The following is a 27699-nucleotide window of genomic DNA, read 5'->3' as shown; positions in this document are numbered from 1 at the left end:
AAAATATTAAATTTTTTTCTTTGACTGTGACTCAGAAAATGCTTTAATAATACTATCAAAATGTGTTGAGAGGACAAATTACTTTCGACGTTTAAGTTGATTAACAAGATAAAGGTAATATTACGCTAATGTGATAAATGATAATATTGTAATTTATAAATTAGCTACGGTAACAATAATAACAAAATATAAAAATATAATATTAACTTCAGTATATCAGTCAATGGAGTTATAAAAGGATTAAAACAATAATAAAAAAAAAAAATAGGTGCTATTTCAAAATCATCAGTCCGGAGTAACAGCCATAAATAAAGCCGTGGCCTCTTCGATCACTTTGAAACAAAATTCAGAAAACCAAAGTTCAGAATCGTTTTTAGAATAAAAGATTTATCACACCATAATATTACATTAATGTTCACCATTTAAAAACAATAAAATATATTTTGGCGATCATTAACTCGTTAATATTATTTGTGTGACTAGCAAGTAGTACAGTAAACTGTGAATATTATAATTTAAATTATATTCTAATAAGTTAATAATCAGGTAATTAATATAATTCAATATAACAAACTGTATAATATACATAATATGTTTCTGGTTGTCGGAAACTAAAATGAGTATAAACATTGCAACGATAATAACACTTAATATCTGTAACTAACATTAGAGCATTTTTGAATTAATTAATACATTGTTGCAATGTATTTGAAAAATCCTCCTTTCGAGGGATTAAATTACATTTCAAGAGTTTTTCAAATTAATCATTGTCATGAAAATATATAGAACGCCAAATCAACGTGTCATATTATTTTCTCAAAGTTATATCGATTAATCTAGTGTCAACCAATACCTACTTTATTTGTGTTTTGGTTCATTTCACTCGAAATTATTCGGGGCGTATATGAGAAACGTTTTTTAAAGCTTGATATGGGCCGGATGTTAATGGTCTGAGTAATATTGCTGCAAATTCTTGAAATTCACTCGCAATTTAATCAATGGGTTTTCAATTTGCGGCATTGGACAGAATTGCGGTAGTTTATCACAAAAACGATCAAATATAATGTGTTATTAATTATAGTACACAAAATTAATCCACTTAAACAAAATATAATTTAATGAAGAGATCATTTTAAAATTAAATATTATATTGTTCGGAAGGAAAAAAATGTGCAGTCAAAATTGTTCTCCATTCGTAATATTCTGTCACTTTTGAATCTAATTATGTGGCTGGAACTTCAGTTCATCAGCTCCATTGTCACGTTCAGCACGTCATGTCACGCGTTGGTCACCCCAATCAACGAAAACTCCAATTAGTTTCACTCGCTATTATACCACAGTGTAAACTATCTCAACAACCCAGTAATTCTATTGTTTTATATACCATAATATATAATTTCTGTTGATTTATTATATCATAAAAATGTATCATGTCCATAATAGACGGTGATCTATGTCTTGAATACAGCTCTCATTTCAATAAATGATTTGAAAAAATTTACATTTATTTATAGGTATTTTATTCATTATTTTGTTATTGATGAGCATCCAAATCGAAGTTACGACTATAATGCATTTAAATACTTTCACACGAGTTAATTAAATGATTCGTTTACTTTTAGTCTCGCTTGTTTATTAAAACACAACTGTATAATATGTACTATTTTACAATTTTATGCTGGACCACAGGTCTAACTGAATTATATTGATGAACATTTTATTGAAATTCATATTTTAAACTGTACCTATTGAAATTAATAAACTACCTAAAATTTTACGACATGCCTTAAATTTGTATTCATTGAATTGATGATTGACAATTCACAGATTGGCTACACATTTTTCGGAATATTTTAAAACGTACAAAATATAAATACAAAAGTCTTATCCACCTTCCTCTGATCAGAATCTACAAAATACTATAAATGTTCTATAGTAAAATATATTTTGTAATAATGGTAATATTTTGGGATATACAACAACTTTTGAATTTGTTCACAATATTAGAATTTAAAACTTGTTGAGTACCTACATCATTAATCTCTTTACAGATGTTTCGTTTTTATTTTTAAAAGTTATATTTACCATAACCATAATATTTAGAAAGCAATTTAACTAATTTAACGCGTAAATAACGATTTTGCGAGTTTTTCGTTTTTGTAATTATAAACTTCGTTTGGATGGTCGGTTTTAGATTTACTTTTATAATATTATTACTGTTGAACGAAAATGCACAATTATATTCTTTAGTCAAAGCATTGTTCTTAAAAATCTGCAGAACATAACAACTAGTCTAAAACCACAACAAAGAGTATAAAATAAATTGATATAAAATTAAATTACATTTTATAATTATTATAATCGTTCTCGGTTAACGATATATGATTAAACGTTATCCGTTATTGATAACATATGTTAAACATTTTATTCAAACAAACGCTGAAAGTTTAAAATTGTAATTATCTTTTGTTGTCTTGATGTTTGTACACAATCAATTTTTGTGCATATTTACACCTCACTGCGTTTAATTCGCTTTTCATCATGATCGTATATTCATTAATATTATGATAAAACTTCACAAACGAAAATTTATAAAATACATTTCATAATAACAATAATATTATAGCACATATTACTATATTATAGGTACATATTGTATTTCTTGAAATGCTGAGATATCAGCAAAGACGATGGCTTGGAAATAATCACAATTTTATAATTACGTGGTCACACGTACAACTAAATAGCTATACGCTATTATACAGTGAGTAGTGTACACATTCTGTAAATATTACAATATGCCGACATTTTAACAATAATAGGTTGATCACAATTCACAATTATTATTGAATTAAACGACAATCGCGAATGAATATAATAATTATACTACCTATACATTGAGTAATGAGAGTTAACGTTCATTAATATTCAATATAACATGTGTAATTACATTATGTTATATGTATTACCTATGAATATTAAAATCATATTTTATATTAGCAATATAATTTTATCCTAAAAGTTAGTTTTATTTTATAATGTATATATCATTAGATGCTAATTATCAATAATAATTATGGTAGCTATTACGAAACATTTGATTTCTAGTAAAATTAAAAATCTAGAACAACTACTAAACTCTGGTATCGTCCAATAGTTATCTAACCTATTTTAATTTCGTTGATTTTCAATGCTGAACATTTTTAACAAAATAAATGAAATTATAAGAGTACGTGCTTATTTTTTTGGAAAACTACTCAAAAATGTTATTAAAATATTGAAATCACCTTTATGGCTTTATGGCTTTATTAATTGAATTGATATAGTACACCTTATTTGAACGGAAATCTTTAATTGGATTTTGGAATAACCAAATAAGCTTTAAGTTTTAATACGGCTACTTTCATACATAAAAAACCACTTCCCTTGAAGGCTATAAAAATGTTCAATTCTACATTCAATTTTAACTCAACATTTATACCTGCTCAAATTAAAATATTTTCACTTTGATTGGTCCATTTTCACATAACTTTTCATTAATTATGTAACTTATACATAGTATCACAAACTTTTAAGTTTATAAAAATCATAGCTTAAATAACTTTTGGATTTTAAATTAAGTTTTAATTTGATGAGTCTGTATAATTAAAAAAAAAAATAATTTATGATATTGTGATTTATTTTTAATCATTCACCGTACCTACTATAAATTAAAATATCGGAGCTTTCAATACATATTATATTCTTTAATCTAAAACAAATAATAAATAAAATTTTAAAAAAGGTAAATATAATTTAAATAAAAATAATTTAAAATTACGTAGGATAAACATTTCAAACTATCGGATAATTAATTATTATATTAATTAATTAATTGTTATAAATAGGAATTTTCTTCAGGTACCACCAAAAAAATCACATTATTTTAAAGTTCTTATTATTTTAGTTTTTATTTATACAAAAAACTATTTTAATTGTAAGACTCCTTCAAATCGTATAAAAAATACTGAGTTATCGACTTATCGTTTTAGATCTCTTAAAAGCTTAAAATATCATCATTTATTTGTGTATTTTAATGTAATCATAATGTATTTTTGTGGTTGTATTTAGTTTTTACTAATTAAAAGTATAAACGTTGGTTATTATACCTATATATGTTAAATATTATAAAATTATGTGTATTGTATTTCAGTATTTATATAATTATATACAGTAGACGCCGCTTATAAGACTTACTTTGGGACCAGCACAAAGTGAGTCTTATAACCGAATGAATCTTATAGACGAAGTGGTAAAAAAAAAAATTTAATACGTATTTATAAATTTTATTTTATTACATATTTTGCTTCAATTTTAATACTTTAACACATATTACATATTACATAATTATTATTGAATAAATTTAATAATCCTGATAAGATAAAAAACTAAAATTATAATTAAGTACATATAAAAATATTATAAAAATTATACATTAATAAAAAAATATTATTATTTATTATTTATTTTGAAAAAAATTTGTAATTTTAGTTTGTTTTTTATTTTGTTCCAATATTCCGAAAATATTCGTATTGTACATTGAAATTAGTTAACCTAACTGCGTATGTACATGTGCATGTGTGCGTATGTGTATTTACGTACCCGTAATTACGATTACTGTGCACCCGCCAGATAATCACTATAATAACGATAATCGTTGCGATAAATGTGAACTTTTATCTGCGATAAAAATTATTATACGTTATAAGCAGGGCCAGGATTTATATGCAACAGCATGTTTTTTTTGCTACTTCTGATCATTGATTTTGTCAGTAATGTCCATGAATCACCTCATGATGAGATAAATGGTGGTATTTTTATTTTGCATGTTTTTGTATATTTTGGATAAAATGCATATTATTGCATATATTGAATAAAATTAATATTATTGCATATTTCGATTATAAGAATGTAAAAAATGCATGTTTTATAGTATATTTCGTAAAACTTGGTTTTTTTGTCAAATATAAATTTTATTTCATGTAACATGCACGTAGTTAATGTGAATTATACATTTTATTTCTAAATTATATTATTTTAAGTCTTTAAGACAAATCTGATGTATTTTAATAAATAAATATTTTTTTTGTAATTATATTTTAGTGTTTATCTTATAAAAAATTAAATGCATATTTTTGCATATTTTGGTTTATAAAATGCATATATTACAATTTTTTATTGCATATAAATCCTAGCCCTGGTTATAAGGTACCAACAGAAACTAGAAATAATCAACAGGAATATTATTTAATTTTTTAATACCAATTTATTTCTAAATTATAACCAAAAAAGTTTATTTTCTACTATTTATTTTACGAAATTTGAGTCTTATAACCGAAGTGTTGAGTCTTATAACCGATTTTTTTTTTAATGTATTTGGATACGTCCGGACCGTTCCAGACGATTTTGAGTCTAATAAGCGGCGTCTACTGTATATTAAATACTATAAGAAGTAATGAAATAAATAGTAAAGTAAAAAAGTAAATTATAAAATAAATGCTAGACGATTATATTTTAGAAGGTTTTAGTAGAAATAATTGCATTTTCAATATTATGAAAACACGAAAAATACTCATATATACTATATAGACATTTATATCTCAATGTAATCGATCACACATTCATTTTATGTGAAGTTAAAATATTTAGAATTGCATTATTCGATACTCAAAAAGTTTTGGTCTGGCAAATATTTATAAAACGCGCCCCCTGCGCATTGGAATTGAAAGGGGTTCAATTCCGTTCAATAATTTATTATTTCATTATACATTTTTTTTTAACATGTATTTTCCTTAATAGTGGTTCAAATATTGTAAAATTACATGTAACATTATTTGCTCGATAAGTAGAAGTTGAGATTATAATATCATGTGTTAATATATTGCATCAAATACTTTTTATTTAAATACATATAATAGTATATTTATTTTAACAATTAAATTTCATTTTAAAGCTACAAGCTTAATTTCGTTGATAACCATTACCATTTTATAAAGAAGAAAAAAACTCAGACATATAGAAACAATAAAAAAAATATCTTTAAAACATAAATATATTACTTTGTACAGCAGTGAAAGGGAAATTAATCAAATCTCGTTTCCAAAGGTATTTGAATGAATTTCAATTAAAAAAAATACTAATAATAATACCACGTAAATTAGATCAATAAATAATTGTAAGGAATTGGATTACATTTTTAAATTGTACAAGCTTAGACAATTAATTTATATTCAGAATAATGTTTAAAAAATCCTTTTGTTATTTGTTTATACATTTTATGAATTTTATTATGATTCTATGCATTAAGATAAAATAATATCTACCTACAGCACGTATTTTGAAAAAAAGTTTAGCTATCATATCAAGTAACAATTCCGGCGTACCTATATTGGTGTTCGACATAAAGTTTTCGGTTTTAATACTAATAAGATTACATTTTGTATAATTTGTTTATGATTTCAGTGTTAATCCAAACTTCTTCTATATTAGTTTAGTCATAAATCATAATATAGATATAATTATCAGTTTAGTTTTTCAGATATAGACAGTATAATTCGTATAAATAAACATTTAACATCAATGTTAGATATTATTATCGAGTGATATGGTATGAATAATTTAAAAATGGCCATAATATAACACTTAGGTAATTGGTAAATTGGATGTCTATAAAAATCATAATTTTCATATCTTTATTTTAAATATACATATAAATAATGATCTTATCAAAATATAGATTTATTATTTATTGACTACATGTAGATTTTAAATCTTATTAAAAAGATGCAAAAGTAATGCTATCAAATATATTATATATAATGTGCTGTCAACGTTTACAAAAATAAATACAAAACTAACAAACAAATTCATAAAGTTTGTTTATGATAATTCATTTTAATATTTTGATTGTATTTATTTATTTATTTATTTATTTATTTATTTAAATATACGGACGTGAGTCCTATTACAATTTCGAATATTTGCACATAAGAATATAAGATATTAACAAATTAGTAAACAAGATGAAAAGAAAAAAAAAAATATATAAAAGAAATTATACAAAAACTAATAGTATTTAAATGAATATAATAAGAAAACTATAAAGTGCGATAGGGTATATAATAAAGATAATGGACAATAAGTTATATAAAATCAAAGGGATAAGTGTTACCAGCTACCATGAGGAGATTAGCGGGGGAATTTAAAATATAATTTTTATTTGAAAATTGAGGGTAAAATGGTTTCGGATCTCTGGTATTAAGGTTATTTATTTTTAAATTAATCAATGATAACAATTCCGGACAATCAATAGCGCCTAATAATAATTTATTAAGAAATTTGGAAAGTAGAAGTATTCGACGTTCGTTAAGTGGTAAAAGATATAGATAATGCAATACGTTATTATAAGGACCATTTGGTCTTACTTAGATTTTCTTTACAGTTAATATAATCATTATTATAAAATATAATATAATGTAGTACCTACGTAGGTACTGAAATAATAATTCATTATTAAAATACTAATAATATTTTTATTTGCTGAATTAAAAAAAAATAATAATAATCAAGGCAACATCTCATGCATTGTTTATAATATACTAAATAATTCAACTCATAACAATGTTGTATCCATTGTGTACAGTAAAAAATTTAGGTATCTTTCACTGGATACATTAGGTAATGAATAATACCGTTCCGTATTTCTTCCAGGCCGTTGTCAGTCTGGACGTTGGTGCGACTTTCGGCGAATCAATAGTCCATGACTTGCCCAGAGATATGACAGTGTGCACGAAGACTACATGTGAGCTGCTCAGGATACACCAGAACGACTTTAAAAAGATTTGGGACGTAAGTGACATCATTCAAAAAAATAATTAATTGCCTAAAATATTTTTTCTTTCGTAACACGGCGCATCGTATAGGCAATTGTGGTACTGCGTTGCTGTTTTTAATTTTTAGTGTATTTGAAAATATAAACATTTTGAGGAATTATTTTTTTGTTTTAACCATAGTTTATTGTTATAATATAATAATTTTTCAACTAATGATGTATTTTTTTCGATTTTAAAATTAGCGTAGTACAAACTATTTTGAAATTTCTATAAAAAAAATTGCATCAAAGCGCGTATTGCGTTTAAAAATGAATTTTTAGTACTAATTACTAAGAATCACGTACCACGATTGGTAAAGATAAATTATTATTAAGCTTATTAAACTCGTTAAAAATGTTAAACTTATTCTGTCCTCGGAATTATACGTGAAGTAAAAATAATGCCTGTGGGTTGGTAAAGTTTGTTTTTAACTTAGATAATCATAATAATAATTTATAATGCACAATAAATTATTAATAAATCAAAGTGCGAATGGTTATTTGAACACGCTGTTTAGTAATAATTAACCACAAACAAAATAGTTGTATTGTAATATTACAATATTATACCAACCAAAACACAGAACAATAGTAAAGAGATTAAATAAATCTGTTGTTTTGGGTCATATAAACATAATAACCTAACCTGTAGAAAATACCGTAAATATTATTTATTTATTTTCTAAACACTATCGTTTATTTTTCACCGGGTATTGTAATTTTACAAGTCAACACTCCATGAATATAAATGCACTTTTTAAAGTTATGTATATATTTATATAATCTCCCTGCTTCTTAAGACACAGAACATGCATATTACATTATTATTGTATACAAAAGTGATAAAATTAATAAACAGGTAACCGGCATAAGAAAAAGGAAAACAAAGTTTATGAAAAAAAACATCTTTCAATTCGACGATGAAAAGTGTTGTAACGGCGCATTCTAGGTACGGGGTCTCACCCAGGGACGCCTATTATGATGAAAAACGCACATCGTCAATCATATTTTGCTATTAGCTCGTTCGTTCGTCTACACTCGTGAAGTTCTGCTACAACGCATTAATATAGACTTTCTTTAAAATCGTATGTAACGTAGTGATATTCAAGATCTATATCGTTTCCTATGCCAAACGTAACTTTTTTCTGTGGTCCTCCAAATATTCCCCATCATATTTAAAATTCAAATTTTATGTATCCACCTGTAATAAATATAAAGTATTCATTGTATGCTTTCGATTCGTGGCGTTTAATTTTTTACGAATATAATAGATGTTGCAGTAGATAATAATATTTTTTTTTGAAGAGGTGAGTCTCTCATCTAGGACCTGTGTTAGGCGTACCAAAGAGTTACGCGTTCGGAACAAATTTAATTTTCAAACTCAAAGAAGAAATGTTTGTATTCAATTGTTATATATTGTAACCGACGAAATTTCTGATATTTCTGATAGTGCTCAATTTAAATGTTTATTCCAGGAATTTATTTGAATTTTAATATTTTCGAAGAATTCGCTGAACTATATAATATTATGTAGTACGAAAGGAAGTGTAGTGTTATATATTTATGTAATGCTACGGAAAAAAACTTTTTTTTATTAATTTTGACAAAACATTTAAAAAGTTTGATCTGAGTTAGAAAAAAACTAACCAGTGTCACTACTCACGGTGGTAGAAATATGAGAGGAATTACTTAAGGTTTATAAGGAAAATAAATGCAAAAATAGCGGAAGAAGAAAAAGAAGCACCTATATTATATTTTGTTGGATTTTACATCAAATGGCATAACATTGCAAAGTTTGACCAAGAACATAATATGTAATGAATATTGTAGTATACTAGTATTAACGGTTAACTACATGCGTATAATTGCTTTGGCACTATTTAAAACGTTTATAGAAGAACGTGGTTCAGAATATGAGGATATAATACATTTTTTTAGAACTAAAGATGTGATTTTGAAATGGTTTTTTATTTGACCAAATTAAATAAATACTTTTTTTTATCTGAAAAGGATGAAAATGAACTAAAATTATTAAAAGAGAAATATATTTTTAATGTTGCCTTTTTAACTGATGTAATAACATTATTTGATTAATTGAATACGAAATTATAAGGTAAAGACAAATTATTGTCAGATAGATATATTTCCAGATATAAAATTATTATAAATAAAATTAAAATTATTACATAATCCTGTTAACGAACAGCGTTTGGATGATTTCGTATTCTATAAAAATGTGGTCGAATATTTCAAACTAATTTTATGCTGGAAAACAATAAAAAAATATTTTTTATATATATAATTGAAAACCTACAAAATTCATTTTCCATACTATTTTTTGATATCTACGTGGGTATTCGAGAAAAAAATTAAGTTGTTTCAAAACCCTTTACCTGTTGTCATTGAGAATTTTAATCTAATTTACTGATGGGATAATAGAGCTGCAAAACAAAAATATTCTTAAAACTATTTCTAAAGAAAGTAATAAACTAAAAATATATTATTCAAGTCTTTTCGAAATAGATTTTAAAGGTAGTAAAAGTTTTGCTAAAAATATGATAATTACTACTTTCGGTAGCACATATATTAAGAAGGCATTTTCACTTATTAAATATCAATAAAATAAATATTATTTCTGATTAAGTTGACGAACACTATTGAATTCAGTTTTAAAAAAATCAACATCCAATAAAATATAAACAGATATAAGCAAAGTAGCGGAAAATACTCAAACTCAAAAAACCACACTAGAAAAGTAGAAAAGAAGTAAATATTTGTATACTTTTTAGTTTTTTCACTGAAAAATTAATTTTGTTGGTTCAAAATCAATTATAATTATAAGTACAATTATTTTTATATTTAATTTTCAAATTTTTCTCTATTAATATATATTTCATTCAAAATTAGTCAATATGGACACTAAGCAACGAAACTCATAACAATAAGATTCATGATATCAATACATATATTAGTATTCGATGTTAAAATTGTATTTTTAATACTTATAACGTATATTTTAATTTTTTGATGCAGTGCTAAATGAAAAACTGATAAAAAAAAATATGGCCCGCGTAGGTTGAAAAACAGCTGACCCCTGATTTATACAAATATAGAAGGTACGTTATGACAACACCCAAAGTTAGGAATTTATATTTTGTAACGAAATGTATTAGAGGTATATTTTTTTTTGTTACTTACACGGAAGTTCAGAATTTCAATTTTTAATGCCTGTAGATACTAGGATGACGTAATAGACTTTGAATATTATTTAATATAAAAATATAGGTACAATATACATAATATAATTCTATAAAATATATGTATCTACATAACTTTAAATAATTGCCAAAAACTATAAGTTTTTCGTTATACCCAAATTCACCAAGATGGAAAAGTCGAGGATATCTATCTAATATGGGTTAAAAGTGTGTATAAACTATAAAGACAAAAATGAATAATACAAATAATATATGAATTCATAATTTTAAAACCTACAAAATGTATAATAAGTCATACGTATTGAAAACAAATTAAGAAAACATCATAATTTTAGACGATTTTATGCGAATTTATAGGAATATAAGTGGAAAATATATTTTTATGGTACGTTATTGCGTACGAGTTCGGTTTTCTTATCTCTAGTTTTCTGAGCACTGTTTTCATGATAATACTATCTAATAATTTAAGACACAATTATAAACATAATATTATTATTACTATTTAGCTTAAATACATGACATTATTAATAATAATAATCCCGATAGACTGTCTAGTGTCTATCAATAAGAGTCAACAACATAAAACCGGGTCAACAACAATTCAGCACCCAGCATAAAATATTAGTCTAAAAACTAGTAACAAAAAAATGTATTGTGGTTAAAAATTCGTTACAAAATAGTTACATCAAAGTTTTTTTCTTTTCGAACTATATTTCAAACTCAGGGTTCTGGCGTGACGTAGCTGAATATAGATCTGATTTGTATTAATATTTTCTAAAGTTGAAGTTAAGTACCTATTGAAATATAAGTTTTAAAGTTTCGTCAATAAAAGGGTAGTGTAGTGTACCTGTGTACTTACAAGTGAAAACACATGCAAACACAGTGAGACACCATGTTGAGACACCTACGTAAACGCGACCGTTTTTTTTAGTTACTATAAAACCTTTTTACGAGCAAAATAAAAAATAAAAAATGTGTGCATGTTAAGGTATTATTGCTCCTATATTATAATATTAGAATGTTCCCGATTACTTTACAAACTCCACAAAAATCTATACATTTGCCAATAATATTATACATTTTTGCAAGAAATAAAAACTTTTCATAAGTCAACAATCTAACAATGTTCATTATGACGCATGCATTAAAGTTATACTATTATACTGATAATCTATTTAACTACGTAAGTATATCATTAGTGCATATTTGTATTACTACATATTGTTAATAATATCCTCCTCAGTCCTCATCTGATCCATAATCATAGAAATTCAAGAGGAAAATATTTAAAATCGGTTGAATTATGGTTTTGTTTTTACGATTATTTACCTGTAGATTAATCATTGTGAAATCAGTTCTTTAATATTTATAAATTTTGAACAGTATTATTTATCACCTTACAGTAATTTTAACTTTTGAATATTTTCTACCATAAAATGTATTTTCGATAAAAGTGAGTTTTAAAATTTATCAGTCTCGATATTAAAGTCTAATAGGATCATAATATGGTATTGTAAGTGCTCGCAGTCTGATTTATCAAGAATTAATTTGTCTTTACTTCTTACCGACATAAATATATCTTTTAAAGAAGATATTATGAGTAAGTTGTAATATATAGAATTTTTATCTCAAGCCTTACCTAGCGTTATTATTGTAATTAAATGTATCACGCACAAATTCTATAGATTAATGTGTTCATTCAAATGAGCTAATTGTAGTTGTATGGAACCAATAATATCGTAACAACTAATTTCAGCAATAAGACGTACGTTTTATATTTTCGTGATTTATTGAAATAAGTTGTATAAAAAAAGGTGTAACTACAATTTTAAATTCTGATCGTATTATTCCGTAGGTATACATATTAGATGTATTTTTATCACGAACGACTTTACACAGTTATACAATACCTAGTTTGGTATTGATTTATAAGTCGATAACAATATTGCAATAGTGATATATTACTATGTAATATTATAATTTATTGTAATGTCAAAAATTAGTTTGGCATACCGTAACAATAAATTGCTCATAGCACTACCTATAAATAAAATAAATTAGAAAATGTTCTCAGGAATAGAGACTGACATCTCATCTTTGCTATTTTTCGTATGCAATGATTTATAATATGTATTTATTATATTTATTGAATTCGATTTTAACACACCCCATTTTTTCAGTGGCCTACTCAATGACAAAGTACACTTGAAACCTTCAACAGCTTCCCTGGTTATTTTATAATTTATTTAATTTAAATTTGTAATTATTCCTTAACCATACATTATATGCCACATTAGATATCATATTTTATTATGTTCAACTATTTTAAATCTACAACATACACTGAAATCATTTTTAATCCAGCATTATACTTATTAGATTTGTTTACGGCAATATAGTAGAAATCACTGTTGGTATGTATTTCAATTTCATCTTGCCATTACTTATTAATATTTTAATTCGATTTAAATTTTTTTAATCATTGTATTTGATATATTAACTTAAGTCTTAACCATTATAGTAAATAACAATAAAATTAACAAAAAATTCCAATAGATAACTTCGATAAAGATGAAATCAGAAAAACTGAACAACGCATTAGTTATGTCTAATTAGCTTATCAAACACTGTGGCCAACAATCTCGTGACAATTTATAACAGTAAATTGACTGCATGCAAATGTATTTCTGGTGAATATTTATAATATAATATTATGATAATGGTCATGTATTTTCACGATGATAAAACAGTATAGTATAATAAAGATAATGCACACGTCATACGCGCTATTATCCTCTGCAGAAGAATAATAGTTTAGTCCAATGACAGTTTATCTTGTGTTGTGACAAAAACAGAGTTTGAAAACGTCGGATGTTAGCCGATCGTGTGAAGAGTGAAAGTGAATATTTTAGTTGATTTATTATCATATACCTATATCGTATTAAAGATAGATATATAGACCGAAGAATATAGACCGAACGAAAATCGATTTAACTGGTACATGCACGAATGACAGTATACATTATAATATATTTAACAACTTCACATATCGCATTCAAAACAGATAGGTATAAGTGTATAACACATATATTGTTATTATTATTGTACTCGAAATAATCTTTTACTGACAGTCAACTTATTGCAGACATAGATTTGTTTTAAATGAGATATTAGAGTTTTGTTTAGTCCAAATAACATTATCAAATCGTTGGGAAGACTGAAAATTCAAGATTTATTTTGTATTTTTCACCTGCAAAAGTTATAACATGCTACCTATATAATGTGCTCCACATGTTGTGCTTCACTAAAACCTTCTTTAACATATATATGATAATTTTTAAATATTTTTAAAAACGATCGTCCAAATGAAAATTAAATAAATGAAATTGATATGTTGAGAAACTAAACCATTCTATACTTATAACCACACGTCCACACTTAATTTAAGTTTTTTAAGATTACCCTATTTAGATGACTTAAAAAAAAAACGAAAAAGTGTTTAATCTTGTATTATTTCTGAGAATGGCTTTTTCTGAAATTACAATCTTAGACTCATTCCAACTTTAATATAGAAATGGTTAATAAGGCCTTATAACAAAAATAAATACGAGATAACTATATGAGACTAGAACAATATATTAATATCACTGGGAATCTAACCAAATGCTAAACGATACCCTAAACCAAAGAAAATATATTTTGAGGATTATGGAAAACAGAAAGTATGAAAATATAGGTATTATATACCACTCACCACAATTTACACATATGAATTCTAACTTAATGTATTCATTTTATATCACTATAAATTTAAAAACGGTGGATTTGACTCGATTTAAAATCCTATTATATTTCTTATTTAACTATGGTAAATCGTATATCAATATTTACTGTATAAGCATATTAGTACGCATACTAACCGTTCAATATAATACTATATTGTATTAAGATAATAACGTAAATTTATTTTATTTCGTTGTTCTTACCGTAGACATTATTTTTTAATTAATATTGATACAATATAATATATATAATGTACTTAGAATAATCGTTGTATAAACCAACAGGTGGCATATATACACTATATTGTTGTTGGTTGTTTTGTGCATTGATCTAACCTAAGAAATTTCGCTTAAAGACAAAACATTAATTATTAGAATAAAACTAATTATTCAGTAATAAACTACAATTTTGCTAACATGTACTTGAAGAATAAATTGTCTTTAACTTCAATATTATTATTTTGCTCTATTGAATTTCAGTTATTATTTTTATAACAAACATTCGTCGTGAAATGTAATAGGTATGTCGGTAAAGAATGTTTTCAGCAGAAATATTTCATATGAAATAACACAAATTCTGTGAAGCTTTATGAAATTATATCATGCATCATTAACGCTACCACAGCACCTATAAATAATTTAAGGGGCCTGGTGCCGGTGTTCAAATTGTACGAAGTTCTATACAATTTGAAAATTCTATATAACATTTTAGTTTCCGCCTTAGTTATAATACTTGTCCACTTATCTACTGCTTGGTACATATTTGGGTAGTTTGATACGGGTTGTATAGGCGTACTATTTATCAAAGAAAATAACTTAACAGCGATAAATCCTCAGCTCTTGTAGATTTGTCAGATTTTGATAACTATTTTCTACCTGAAAAAAAGACTTCCTACAAGCCACAATCAAGTCGTATTTTTTTTTTTTCAAAAAATGGTATAAATAATTTGTAAAAAAAAAGCTAGAAATTGTCTCATTTTTAAAGATATATTATAAAGTATCGATTAAAATATTGAAAAACGGAGTTCAACGTAGACTGTAGAATATTACCTTTATTAGTTTAAAAAAAAATTATCAAATCTGGTTGATTCTACAGGACAGGGTCATTTTCCTGTGGAGTGGATATTTTGTGGACAAAATTACATTGGCGCCGAGCGCATTAATTCGGATATTTTGGTTGGTTTATTTTAAGTTATAACAATATTAAAACTTGTAATCGACTTGTATGTGCAAATTAAAATATAATAATTAAATGATTTATAAGTTTTCGTATTAAAGTTTCTTGAAATTATTTTAATATGTGTTAATCTAATTTCTTATCGTAAAACATTTCCCCAACAACTTTATATGTATTAAACACCTATCAAACATAAAATTTACGATGTTTACCTATTTGTAATTTAATAAAACACTGTGGTATGATACATTATTTTACATGGAAATACGATGAAATGTTCATCTGTTTATTATATACAGTACACTTATATTTTTTTAGTTAGGTACTTATTTATATTTAATTAGTAGATAGTTGGTGGAAGTATTCGTTAATTTTAAAGTAGATATTTAATTTATGAAACAATTGTTTTTTGTTTGTATGGTTAATTAAAATACATTTATAATGAATTTCGTATTACGTTCTTCAAAACATCAAACGATGAAAATTATTAACCACAATAATGAAATCATTTTTGTAAAGTTACTTTACAAATTAAAAAAGTTTATTCAGTTTTATGTTAATAATATCTATGAATATCCATCATATAAACATCAAATAGGTAATAACTTTGAGAAATAATTTATAAATCACAGATTATAAAATATGTTATAGATGGTACTCTCAGGCCAATTTTACAAGATACGTACCTATCTAATAAAGCTTAACAGTGAATAATTACAATTGTATTCAAGTATTGTGACAATTATTAATATAAGATGTCCTACGGCTTATGAATTTCTACAAAATTGTTTTCGAGAATCAGTAGAGATTTTGAAATAATTCAAACCAAAGTATACCCAACTGTCATCAGATAGACTTGATTTATGAAACTTTAAGGTATATCTCAAATATCTTGAAAATAGTAGAAAACAAAACTTTCTGTATAATAAATGTCAATATTACTCATATATATTACCTAAAATAGCACAAATAACATAGAAATATTATAAGATATTATAAAAATGTTTGAATTTTTAATAGTATGACCAATAAATAGCCAAATAAATCAAAATATTTCACAATTTCTTCAGAAAACATAATATACGTACCCTATTGTTTGTGATATAATATACAGATTGAATGAAAAAAAAACATATTTTATTTATACATACCGATTTAAATGATATTTTTTCGTATTACACTTATATCTACCTAATATAAAAAAATAATTAAAAGTTAACATGCATAATGCATGTATATTATATATATACCTATATAGGCAATAATAATTTAAAAAATAATTTAGTACAATTATATTAAGTAAAAATGTCCTTTATATATATAAAATACTTACTATTTTTTTGTCTATGGTTAAACAATAATTAATACATTAATGTAATAAGGTATAGAAGATTAAATTAGTTATGTTAAAATTGTTTATATCATAAAATTATCATTATTTTTGTTTAATACAATAATGAGTACTAATGTATTGTTCGCGCCACGCGGAGTGTTTTCCGACGTCATCACAATCTTTCTTAAGGGTAATATAGTTATTTAAAAACGTATCCGTGCAAGTCGGCCGACTATTTGTTTGTGCATAATATGATGAGATTCGGAATACAGTCGGTCGGCACTATCGTGAGCCGATAGTCGCGAATAAAACGCTGCCCCAAGCACGTTTGACGTCGGGAGGCGTACGACTGTATCAGCCGGATCTATATATTATGCAGAGCGCGGTTCAGACCGGTTCGGTCACAAGGGGCACCTGTTGCAATAATGTACAGTTACAAAATTGCTCAAAACCAATCGGTTTTGATGACCCGCGTATTCGGCGAAAATGAATAAATAAGCTGCCGCGTCGGTGCCGTGTTCTGTGCCTGACTCGGCTGGCGCCGGTCTGTCACAGAACACGGGACCGACCGCAGCAAAGACGGACCTACCAGGGAAAAACGCAGTGGTTGGCGCAGCAGCAGCAGCAGTCAACGCAGCGGGCGAGACCAAGCTTATAAATACGAGTGCGGAGCACCAAATCTCGTCAGTGCGTGTTCAACGGAGCTTTCTGCAGCAAGACCCAACCGAGGCAGACTTGCACAGATGGACTTCATACACATTATTACTACGATTCAAACCTAATATAAATTATTATATTTGGTTACTGTCGCGGTACCTTTATTAATAAATTATAATATTTATTCTACATTGAATATACCAAAAATGTAAAAAAATACAGTCCACTCAAACTTAATTTCCTCGCCGGAACATGTATAATGACATACAAAAATGGTCCATTTATGAATATACCTAATATTTATTTACAAAAAAAAATTGTTTTTAGTATAATTTATTTTTATATTTTGTTAATAATTAAAAACTGAAAATCTCAGTAGTTGTAATAATGAATTATAAAATATAGGCATAATATTTATACTGGCTAACTCCAAAAGAATGAATTAAAAAAAATAAAACATTTAAGTTAATTGTTCTTCACAAACATAGTTTTATAAATGAGTAAGACATAAAGATTTCATCAAAATAATATGAATAACGTTGTTTGTTTATAATTATTATTTGTTCAGTGTACAACTAAATGTGAAATAAATAATTTACTTGGTTTTTTCTTAAATTTGTATTTTAATATAGAATATTTTTTTTATTCTTAGCTGAATCCTTATATAATAACTTAATCCTTAATATTTTAACTTAATTATTCATTAATAGAATTATTACTAAACATCAAGACAAAAATTAAAGTTAATTACTTAAAATAATAATAACTGTACACAAGTATAAATATTAGCATGCAAGTAATCTTTCTACTACTATTTCTTTTAATATTCATTTTTACATGAAGCAAGCTAGTTATCCCATATCAAGGTTAATAAATTATTGTTAAAATAAACTAATTAAATAAAACATAAATGCTTTTTTAGGATCAGATAACACTTAATTTTATCAAATAGTTTGATATACAATAGTTACATTTTTAATCGATACATACTACCTATATACCTTCATTATTTATTTTTTACGATATTGAATAAAATGTGTGTGCCTTAGATTATACCAGGAATCAAAAGAAGATAATATAGGAGTATATCATGGTATAATATTGACTTTGGATTTTTTCTTTGACCGAAAAAAATTTTGCATATTTTATTTTGGTAGAAATATTTAACAAATAGACATAACCATCTCGTTTAAAAATAAACCAAACTATATATTATTATAATATTTTGGGTTCGTCTGTGTTATAAATTATAAGTTGATAAACTATCACATCAGTTATACAATTAAAACAACAGTAAACCATTCAATGAATAGATGCAAAATCAAATTCGTCTGGTCTGATAAACCTGTGTCGTGGGTTTAGCGTGCAAAGGATGTATCTCGATAAACAATCGGACCATTAATACAGCCTCTGATGACTGACATCGGATAAGACATGATTATGATCAACGACTGGACATTGTGGGACAGTGAATTGCTTGTTTATGGCTGTCGCAGGCAAATGTATAGAACGAACTTTGAATTTCAGCAGCGTGAGAGGTATAAGTACAATTCCTCTAGTTATATAGGGTTCGCATCGGAAATTGTTAGCGATATTTCAACGGTGAACTTTGAAAGTGATTTTACGGTAGTTTCGTTTACTTATTATGATATTAGGACCTTCGTCGAAGACCATCTGTACATGCTCCAACTTGACTAAAAATCTGAGAGGACACTAAAGAAGTGCAATATACTGTCGTTATGATTATTTTTAATTTTTAACCTTTTGGCATAGTTGTTTTTTATTCGAATAAATCACCAAGATTTTTGTTTATTAAGAAATAATATAATGTAGATAGATTTACCAATTACAGACGAGTTTATGGAACATACCTATTATTAATATATTATTCAACTGGGTATTAAAATAAATATACTATATTGAATGAATAATATTGTAAAATAGTTACTCTCTTTACTTTTTGGTTACCCGTTATTTTGTATTTTAGCCCATAAATTATATGCATTTAATCTACGTACCTACATATAATAATGTTATACTTTTTTAAATAACTTTAATCAATTAGTTATAGTGCAAGTACTTAGATTGGAAAATAAAAATTTCATTATTTTAGATTAAAAAAATCGAATTTCAATGTTATTTTTTATAAAATACATTTTCTGGAAGGAATAAATAGGAATCAGTAATGTAATAACGTAAAAATTCTTGCCAATATTCGTCTCGTGCAGATACCAATTTACCAATTTATTTTCTTCTTACCTCATTTTTTTTTTTATGATACATTTTATTGTTGTATTTTGAATACCTCTTTATTATTCTTGTAATCCATAATTTTGCGGACATCCATCCCAAAACGAATAAGTACCTACTTCAATCACGTAATTGTTGGTCGTACTACGCGCGTATACGAACGTCCCCTTGGGCCGCCGCTCGGCCTAGGATAATGGCGCATATGTCAGTAGTATGTTATATAAGGTAGTGTAAGTACCTACACCCCCCACATGGGTATTTTACACAGGTCCTATATCAGTGTAGAACACCGAAGTGAAAACAAACGCACAAGCACTGCGCACATAATATATTATGGTCGTCCGACCGGATCTTAATGCCAATTTATTACGAGGAGAGACCCGGACGTCACCGGCTAGTATACCTTCGTCTCCGGCAGGAAAACCGGAAATGCGACTTGGACGGGAGAGGGTAGCTGCGCGTGTGTGTGTGTCCGTGAACAAATTATTGAAGTGGCTGTGGCGGACTCGCAAACAATAAATTACCATGTATATTTAATGGTGCAAAATACAACGGCCCGGCGACACAATCGTATCGTGGCTAATTACTGCGGAACGTACGCGTTATACTTATATAATAATAACAATAATGCTAACATGTCTGTCGCCGGTGGTTGATTACCGTGCCCGAGTACGATGGAGCACTTCCAAGACAAACCCTCACAAACAGTCGTCATCGTCGCGTGTTTACTGGAGAAGTGGTTTTAATCTGCCGTGCGACGATTACTGCAATATTATTCGAGGATCACTGACGAATTGCATATTAATACGCGAATAATATGAAAACGTCATCTCCAGACCCGCGGAAGATTAAGATCGAAAGCGCCTGTAGGCTTGTGAAAAGTTTTGTGCCCCTATTATCATACTTTACCCTTGTAAAAATATTTTGTTAATATTTAAAAAATATATATAGTATAAACTTTTTTAATTTTTCAATTAGTACCCGTCATCGCATAACTCAGCTCGAATAAATAATATAATGTGATATTTTTGATTTACCGACCTTAATTGCCCATACTAGTGACGATAACTTATCTTCATGTTCCCTGCAGCTATTATTATGTTTATCTACACATAATATTATATCCTTTAATGTAAAAACACGAGGTTTGTCAACCGTGTCCCAATTCCGTTTTATGCTTTAATTTTTCACTCGTTGGAATCCGGATTTTTAGAATTTTTAAGTATACTAATATAAGAATCGTATTTTCAAATACTCAGATTTCCTAAGGTATTAAATAGGATGGTACTTATATAGACGGATATCTTTCTGTCTTTCAGTAAATACAGGTACCAAAATCCCAATAAGAGTCCTGCAGTATCATCGGTGAAACACCTATCTATTACTAAATGTTAAGAGAAGAATAAAATCAAGCCACATAGTAAGATTATAACACCATCATCATCATCATTATTATAACAATTATCTAACAGCGTTTTACTTTTTCTCATACTATTATATTATTTTTACATTCAAACTATTATAATATTTAGTAAGATAATATTATTCTGTCCTATCTAACTGTACATTGTTAAGGAGATAACGTCCTTGTATAACTGTAACTGTAAGTTAAATATAAATTAAGGATATTATTATTTTTATTGGTCTCGATTTCGAAACTGAATGAATTCCAATGGACGGAGTCAAAGATGTATGTGGAGGTCAAATTAATAGGTCACTGAAGTATTTTCTGCATATAGAGGATAGAGATGCCATGCGTATAATTTATTATTTTATTTTCTTCGCAACTGCCACATGGAGACCGCATGCGTTTTGTGGCTTATAAGTTATATTATATTATACTTCTTTATTTTTGACGTTTGATTTCGTAAAACCGCACTGTATATAATATTATACGTATATGGTATATATTGTTAAATTATATGTTTTTTTCTACTTTTCACAATTATTTATTATCGTGCACCACCGTGTCGGATATTATGCATATTACATATAGTATATTATATAATGGTCCATATAGACCATGAACCTATATATATCAAACTATCAGAGTGCAAAACATCACATTTGTAGTTCTTATCGTCGAATCGCAATAACTTAAAATAATTATTTCATGAGTGTTTTTTGATGCGATATTTACGCTTATGTTGTGCATCAACAATATTTGAAGCGCCCATAATTTATAATCATGATTAGTTTGGGTGTTATTCCATCGTATTTTATCTACATGCATTAAATCTAATAATAATTAATAATTTTGTTTGCTTTATTTTTAACGCAACGAATTAACTACCTTTCGGTTCAGCTTTCTCGATTAATTGTTGGTATATTAAACTCGCTATATAACGGCTATAAATGTATATTTAATTAGTGAAATATATTCAAACCAATATAATTTCGATTTCGTTTTAATAGTAAGTGTTATGGACTCCGTGGTGGTACCTATAATTCATTTAAACCCCTCTATAAACTTAACGTGGCAAAACGGAAAAGAAAACTCAAATTAAGGCATTATGAATTACGATCTACATACGTCTGATACTCTGATCATTATACGCTACTTAACTTTTACATTTTCCACACAAAATGAGTTACCTATACGAGTTTATGTACCGATACGTATTATACTATTATATTATTATTATTCTGTATTCTAGGGTCATTTTTTATGTCATTATATTGTCCTTTGGCCAACTGTATATTTCCTACCCTTAGCTATTTGAAAAAAAACAAGGAACATAATAAATGATACAAAATATAATCCATTGTAGTAACTTATTGCTTATTGTTTTTATTACTTCGCTGAGTTTCGCCCTTATTTTTCACTCCTTATCAAAAAAAAAAAAAAATGTGATCCAGAGAATTTTTATTTTAAAGAATTCTACTAAGTAGGCGTTTATTTATTTTTAAATGAAAATAAAAATCTCTAAACAACTATTTTTTAACACTGAACTTGCTTAATTGTTAATGAAAAAAATGTGTATTAAAACCAAAATTATTTTATATGATGAGACAACAAAATAAATTCCATATTATACAATTACTTTCTAAAAACAATAATAAATGTATATTTGTTGATAAACTTGATTGTGGTTTAAAAATAATGTGTTAAATATAACAGATATTAACAATATATTTATCAATGTAATATATTTCTTTACATTAAATACAATGTAAATAGGTACATTATCATTTTCGTTTCAGCTAAATATACTGGCATATTTAGCAGCTTCTTAATATCATGTTTGATATTATAATTGATTATAAATACTATAGTAGGTTGTACTAGGTGCTCGTAAGTTATAATCTGCAATACTATAAATATATCAAGACGTCGTGTGTGTAATATGTTAGAGTATTATACAAAATATACCATAATTTATTCATATCCTAAATATGGAAATGCTATAAATTAAACATATTAAATTATTTTGGGAACAAGCTTATTTTTCATGAGAATATTTCAGACATAAACAACATACATATCAATAAATTAACAATAACTTACACATAATAATTGTGGACGGGATATGATCACAAATATTGACTCTTTTTAGTATTTTCTCATAAAACTAATGTAATATTTTATTGGATTATACTACCATAATATCATCACTAATTTTTGCACAAAATGTTATTCTATAGAAAGACGTATATATCATGATAACAATATATAAACAGCTATTTAGCCATTACTCATTACTCATTTCATTGTATTTATGATATTTCTCTTATTTTCCGAAACGTTTTATGATTAATTTAAGTAGTATGGTAATTTTAGCAAGGTATACATTTGCTGAAAAATGGTAGGTAAGTGGGAATAAAAAATAGGAAAAGCTTGGAGATTTTGTTTGAAACCAAATCAGAGATACAATAGTTTTCCTCTCGCCTATATTTATTGCAAATTTCAACGCTATCTTACCAATTAAAACTGTATTATACATAAAAAAATAACTACAATATCGTAATACACACTTGAGTAGTTGACAATCTCAATTTAATTAAAGTTATTTCGAAACTGTATTCAAAACTCAAGTATATTAATATTATGTACTACCCACGAAATTATTTTAAATTCTGAACGGAGTGATGAACGTATTGATTTTATAATGCTGTGAGTTTTGTTTTTTTAAATTCTTGATAAAATACATGATACAATTTTTAAAATATTTTGACTTGTTATCAGCTGTTTTAACGGATATTTGCAGTTTCCAATTTTTTAGTTTTTTGTTCTATAAATGTCAATAAAATGTTATTTGTTGGGTCAAAAAGAACATTTAATAGAAAGGTCCTAATATATTAAGGTAGTGTATTTATACAAAGGTAGTTGAAAAATATTAAAAATATATTACACTCAAAATTTTTTTTTAAGCATTTAGAGTTTGAATTTTTTACGAAATTTAAAAATTATTTTGTTGCTAAAAATTTATAAAATATTAAAATATAGAACTACATAGTTAAATTAATTTACACGGCTCGTGGAAGTTGTGTCTATACCTATTATACTTTCAGTTTTTTTGTAACCAATGTAAACATTTTACATTTTGCATTAAATTTGTATATTGTTATATTTAAATATTCGATTATTACGCGTTATATTATTTACATAACAAAATATATTCTACAACATACGATGAAAAGTAATAAAATATACGCATATGTCAGTGTGAGCTATTTGCGAAAATGTATAGAATATATTATAATATTGTGTGTGTAGTAATGAAAATAAAACGTACCTTTAGTCATAAATTAGAATTTGACATTTAATTTTTTTCACCCATAATAAATTCATGTTAATATAGTTATAATGATAATATTATAACCCAAAATGTTCAGAACAAGAACAGTTCATTATATTTAATTCACGTAAACACAATATTCATATACGGCGTTTGAAAATCGAAAAACGTTACTATATTATGTACCTATAAAATGATGATAATAATAATAATAATATGCTCGAAAAAGCAATATCCATAAGAAGAGCCATTGAATTATTCATATAACATGTAAGAGAGTGGAGATAGCTCTTAAATTTTTCTCGAGTTATGATGGGGTAGACAAAATAAATAAATAAATCGAATATCCGAGTGAAAAACGACTTTGACCGCCCTGGGCAGATGCATTTAAAGTACCTACTATTATGTACCTACTCAAGGAGAGTCGAATGTTATACGATGACACGATAACGATACCATAACTACAGCTATAATAGTATCTTATCGTGACGATATTCTTTTTCTTCGTTTTTTCTTCTTCTTTTGCCTACATCTTTTGATGGCGCTTTTCCAATTGATCGCTCGAATAATGATAGTTAACCCACACAAATATCTTTGACAAATCGTTCACTACGATTGCGACACCCGTCGTCCTATTATGTTTCGATAACGATTCAACCCCGCGCACGCCGCGTGTTAATGACCGGATGTCCGGATACAACGCATTGTGTACGAGACTAGACGCGCGACGTCTGTCTGTCATCCCTAAGTTCGTGGGTAGCCGGAGATGATAGGGTCCGTTTTTTTAGCAGTTATTTTTTGTGCCAAAAGTTTTACTTTTTTTCTACCGAATGGCTTGCGTGTACAAAAAAAGAACAAAACCATTTGCTTTCCGACATAATTTCGAGCGAAAACTTAAAGCTTGAACATTGTCAAGTGATCAAGACTTTCTTAATTAATATATGAAATCTGAAAAACATAGTTATAACATAAGTATGATTTTTGACTGTAGGACACTTGTGAGCACAATGAATAGATGCGTGCTATGCAGTTTTATAATTCTTTTTTTAATAATCACATTCAAAATTAAAAGATGATATTATGATATGATAAAAATTAAACTAAGCATGGTGGTGTTATTGAAGGGGTATCGACACTACTCATCTAGCTTGCAGGATTAATAAAATACTTAATAAAATACTCTCATCTTTTGTTTAAATGATTTAGTTACTTATTTTGATTTTTTTTGTGTAATATGATGTATTTTACTAAATTCCACTCAAATATTATTTTTTTAACTAAATATAATATGTTCTCTTAACATAATATGGGGGAAAAGAGTGTTGTCAGTAGTGTGTAAATACTTAACACAATCACAAAAAACTTACTTACATTATTATATATATATTTTTAAGCATGTTTTCAAAATGTAGGTTTTATAAGCCATCATAATTAATACCAACTAAACACATGCCTCATTGAATTCTGAAAAATAATTGTAAAAAATATAAATTAAACTTGATTTTAATAAATAATAATAATATTTATCATTTTAATTATTAAAAACTTAATTGAACTCATTACCAAAGACTTATTTTTCTTAGTATATTATCATTTATATTTTCAATAATATTTATGTCAACTATTACTTATTATTGGAAGCAAAACGAGTGGGCTACTATCGATTATACTTTGACAGTATTTTGTTTTATATTATATATATTTTATAATTTATATACCTATTATATTTCATTTTATACATAGCCACATAGGTAAATACGGTATAGTCTATATTTATATATAAGTATAAATACTTGAATGATTATTAACATGATCAAAGCATAATATCTACCTCCTATCGGCAATCAATCAGTTTATGTGCAATAAATTTATTTAGTGTTTATGAAAATATTCACTATTTTCCATTAGTAAAAAAAAAAAATAAAATAACAAAGAATAAAATATATTTTATGGTACACTGCGCACTCATTATTTTCAATAATGTTTAATATATCAAAAGAACTCATCGTTTAACGATATAATATCATTTGAAGATTTTTAAAACACTAGTGTTTTGTAATTTTATCGCATCACATTAAATTTAAAGACAATAAGAATATTAAGAATAAACCCTAACCTTATCATTATAATTTTTATGTTTTGAATTTTCTAATTTCAATTTTTAGTTTAGAAATTTATTAAGGTCCTGATTATAGTTATAAAATAAATAACAAGTGTGAAAATGTTTAATAAAGCGTAAATTAAGATACACCTCCGCACATCACACTCGATATGCACGTGCTTAAGTTGAAGCAGAGTTGGAAAAAAATATTAAATTCAAAGAATGGTGATACTCCTATTGTTGTGAACTCATCGGAGGAAAATAATCGGAAACAAAGAACGTTAAATTTATAAATTCTATCCTATAAATACCCTATATTCGCGAATAACTGGAATATGTGATGTTAATGAATCATCGGGAATTCAAGAATTGTTAACGATGAGTAAGTTCATTAGCAATCAAAAATATCTGGGTCATATCCATACACACCATATATACCACTAATGTTAAATGTACCTATGACCTATATTAAAGTTTAGATGAGCGAAGTAGACTTACCACTCCACTACGATAATCTAAACTTTAAATACTTA

At 26.5% G+C, this 27699-nt stretch overlaps 1 protein-coding gene across 1 annotated transcript in view; it reads left to right on the top strand.

Annotated features, from left to right (window-relative positions):
* LOC100162065 (rap guanine nucleotide exchange factor 4) overlaps positions 1–27699 on the top strand; it is a 262441-nt gene that overhangs the window by 195546 nt on the left and 39196 nt on the right. Inside the window, exon 3 of the mRNA XM_001947514.5 lies at positions 7750–7887. Within this exon, the coding sequence (XP_001947549.3) occupies positions 7750–7887 (138 nt within the window). The remainder of the gene's footprint in view (positions 1–7749; positions 7888–27699) is intronic.

The sequence above is a fragment of the Acyrthosiphon pisum genome, chromosome A3 (assembly GCF_005508785.2).
Source record: "Acyrthosiphon pisum isolate AL4f chromosome A3, pea_aphid_22Mar2018_4r6ur, whole genome shotgun sequence".
Lineage (NCBI taxonomy): Eukaryota > Metazoa > Arthropoda > Insecta > Hemiptera > Aphididae > Acyrthosiphon > Acyrthosiphon pisum.
The sequence above is the reverse complement of the archived record's forward strand: the minus strand, read 5'-3'. Positions and strand labels throughout refer to the sequence as shown.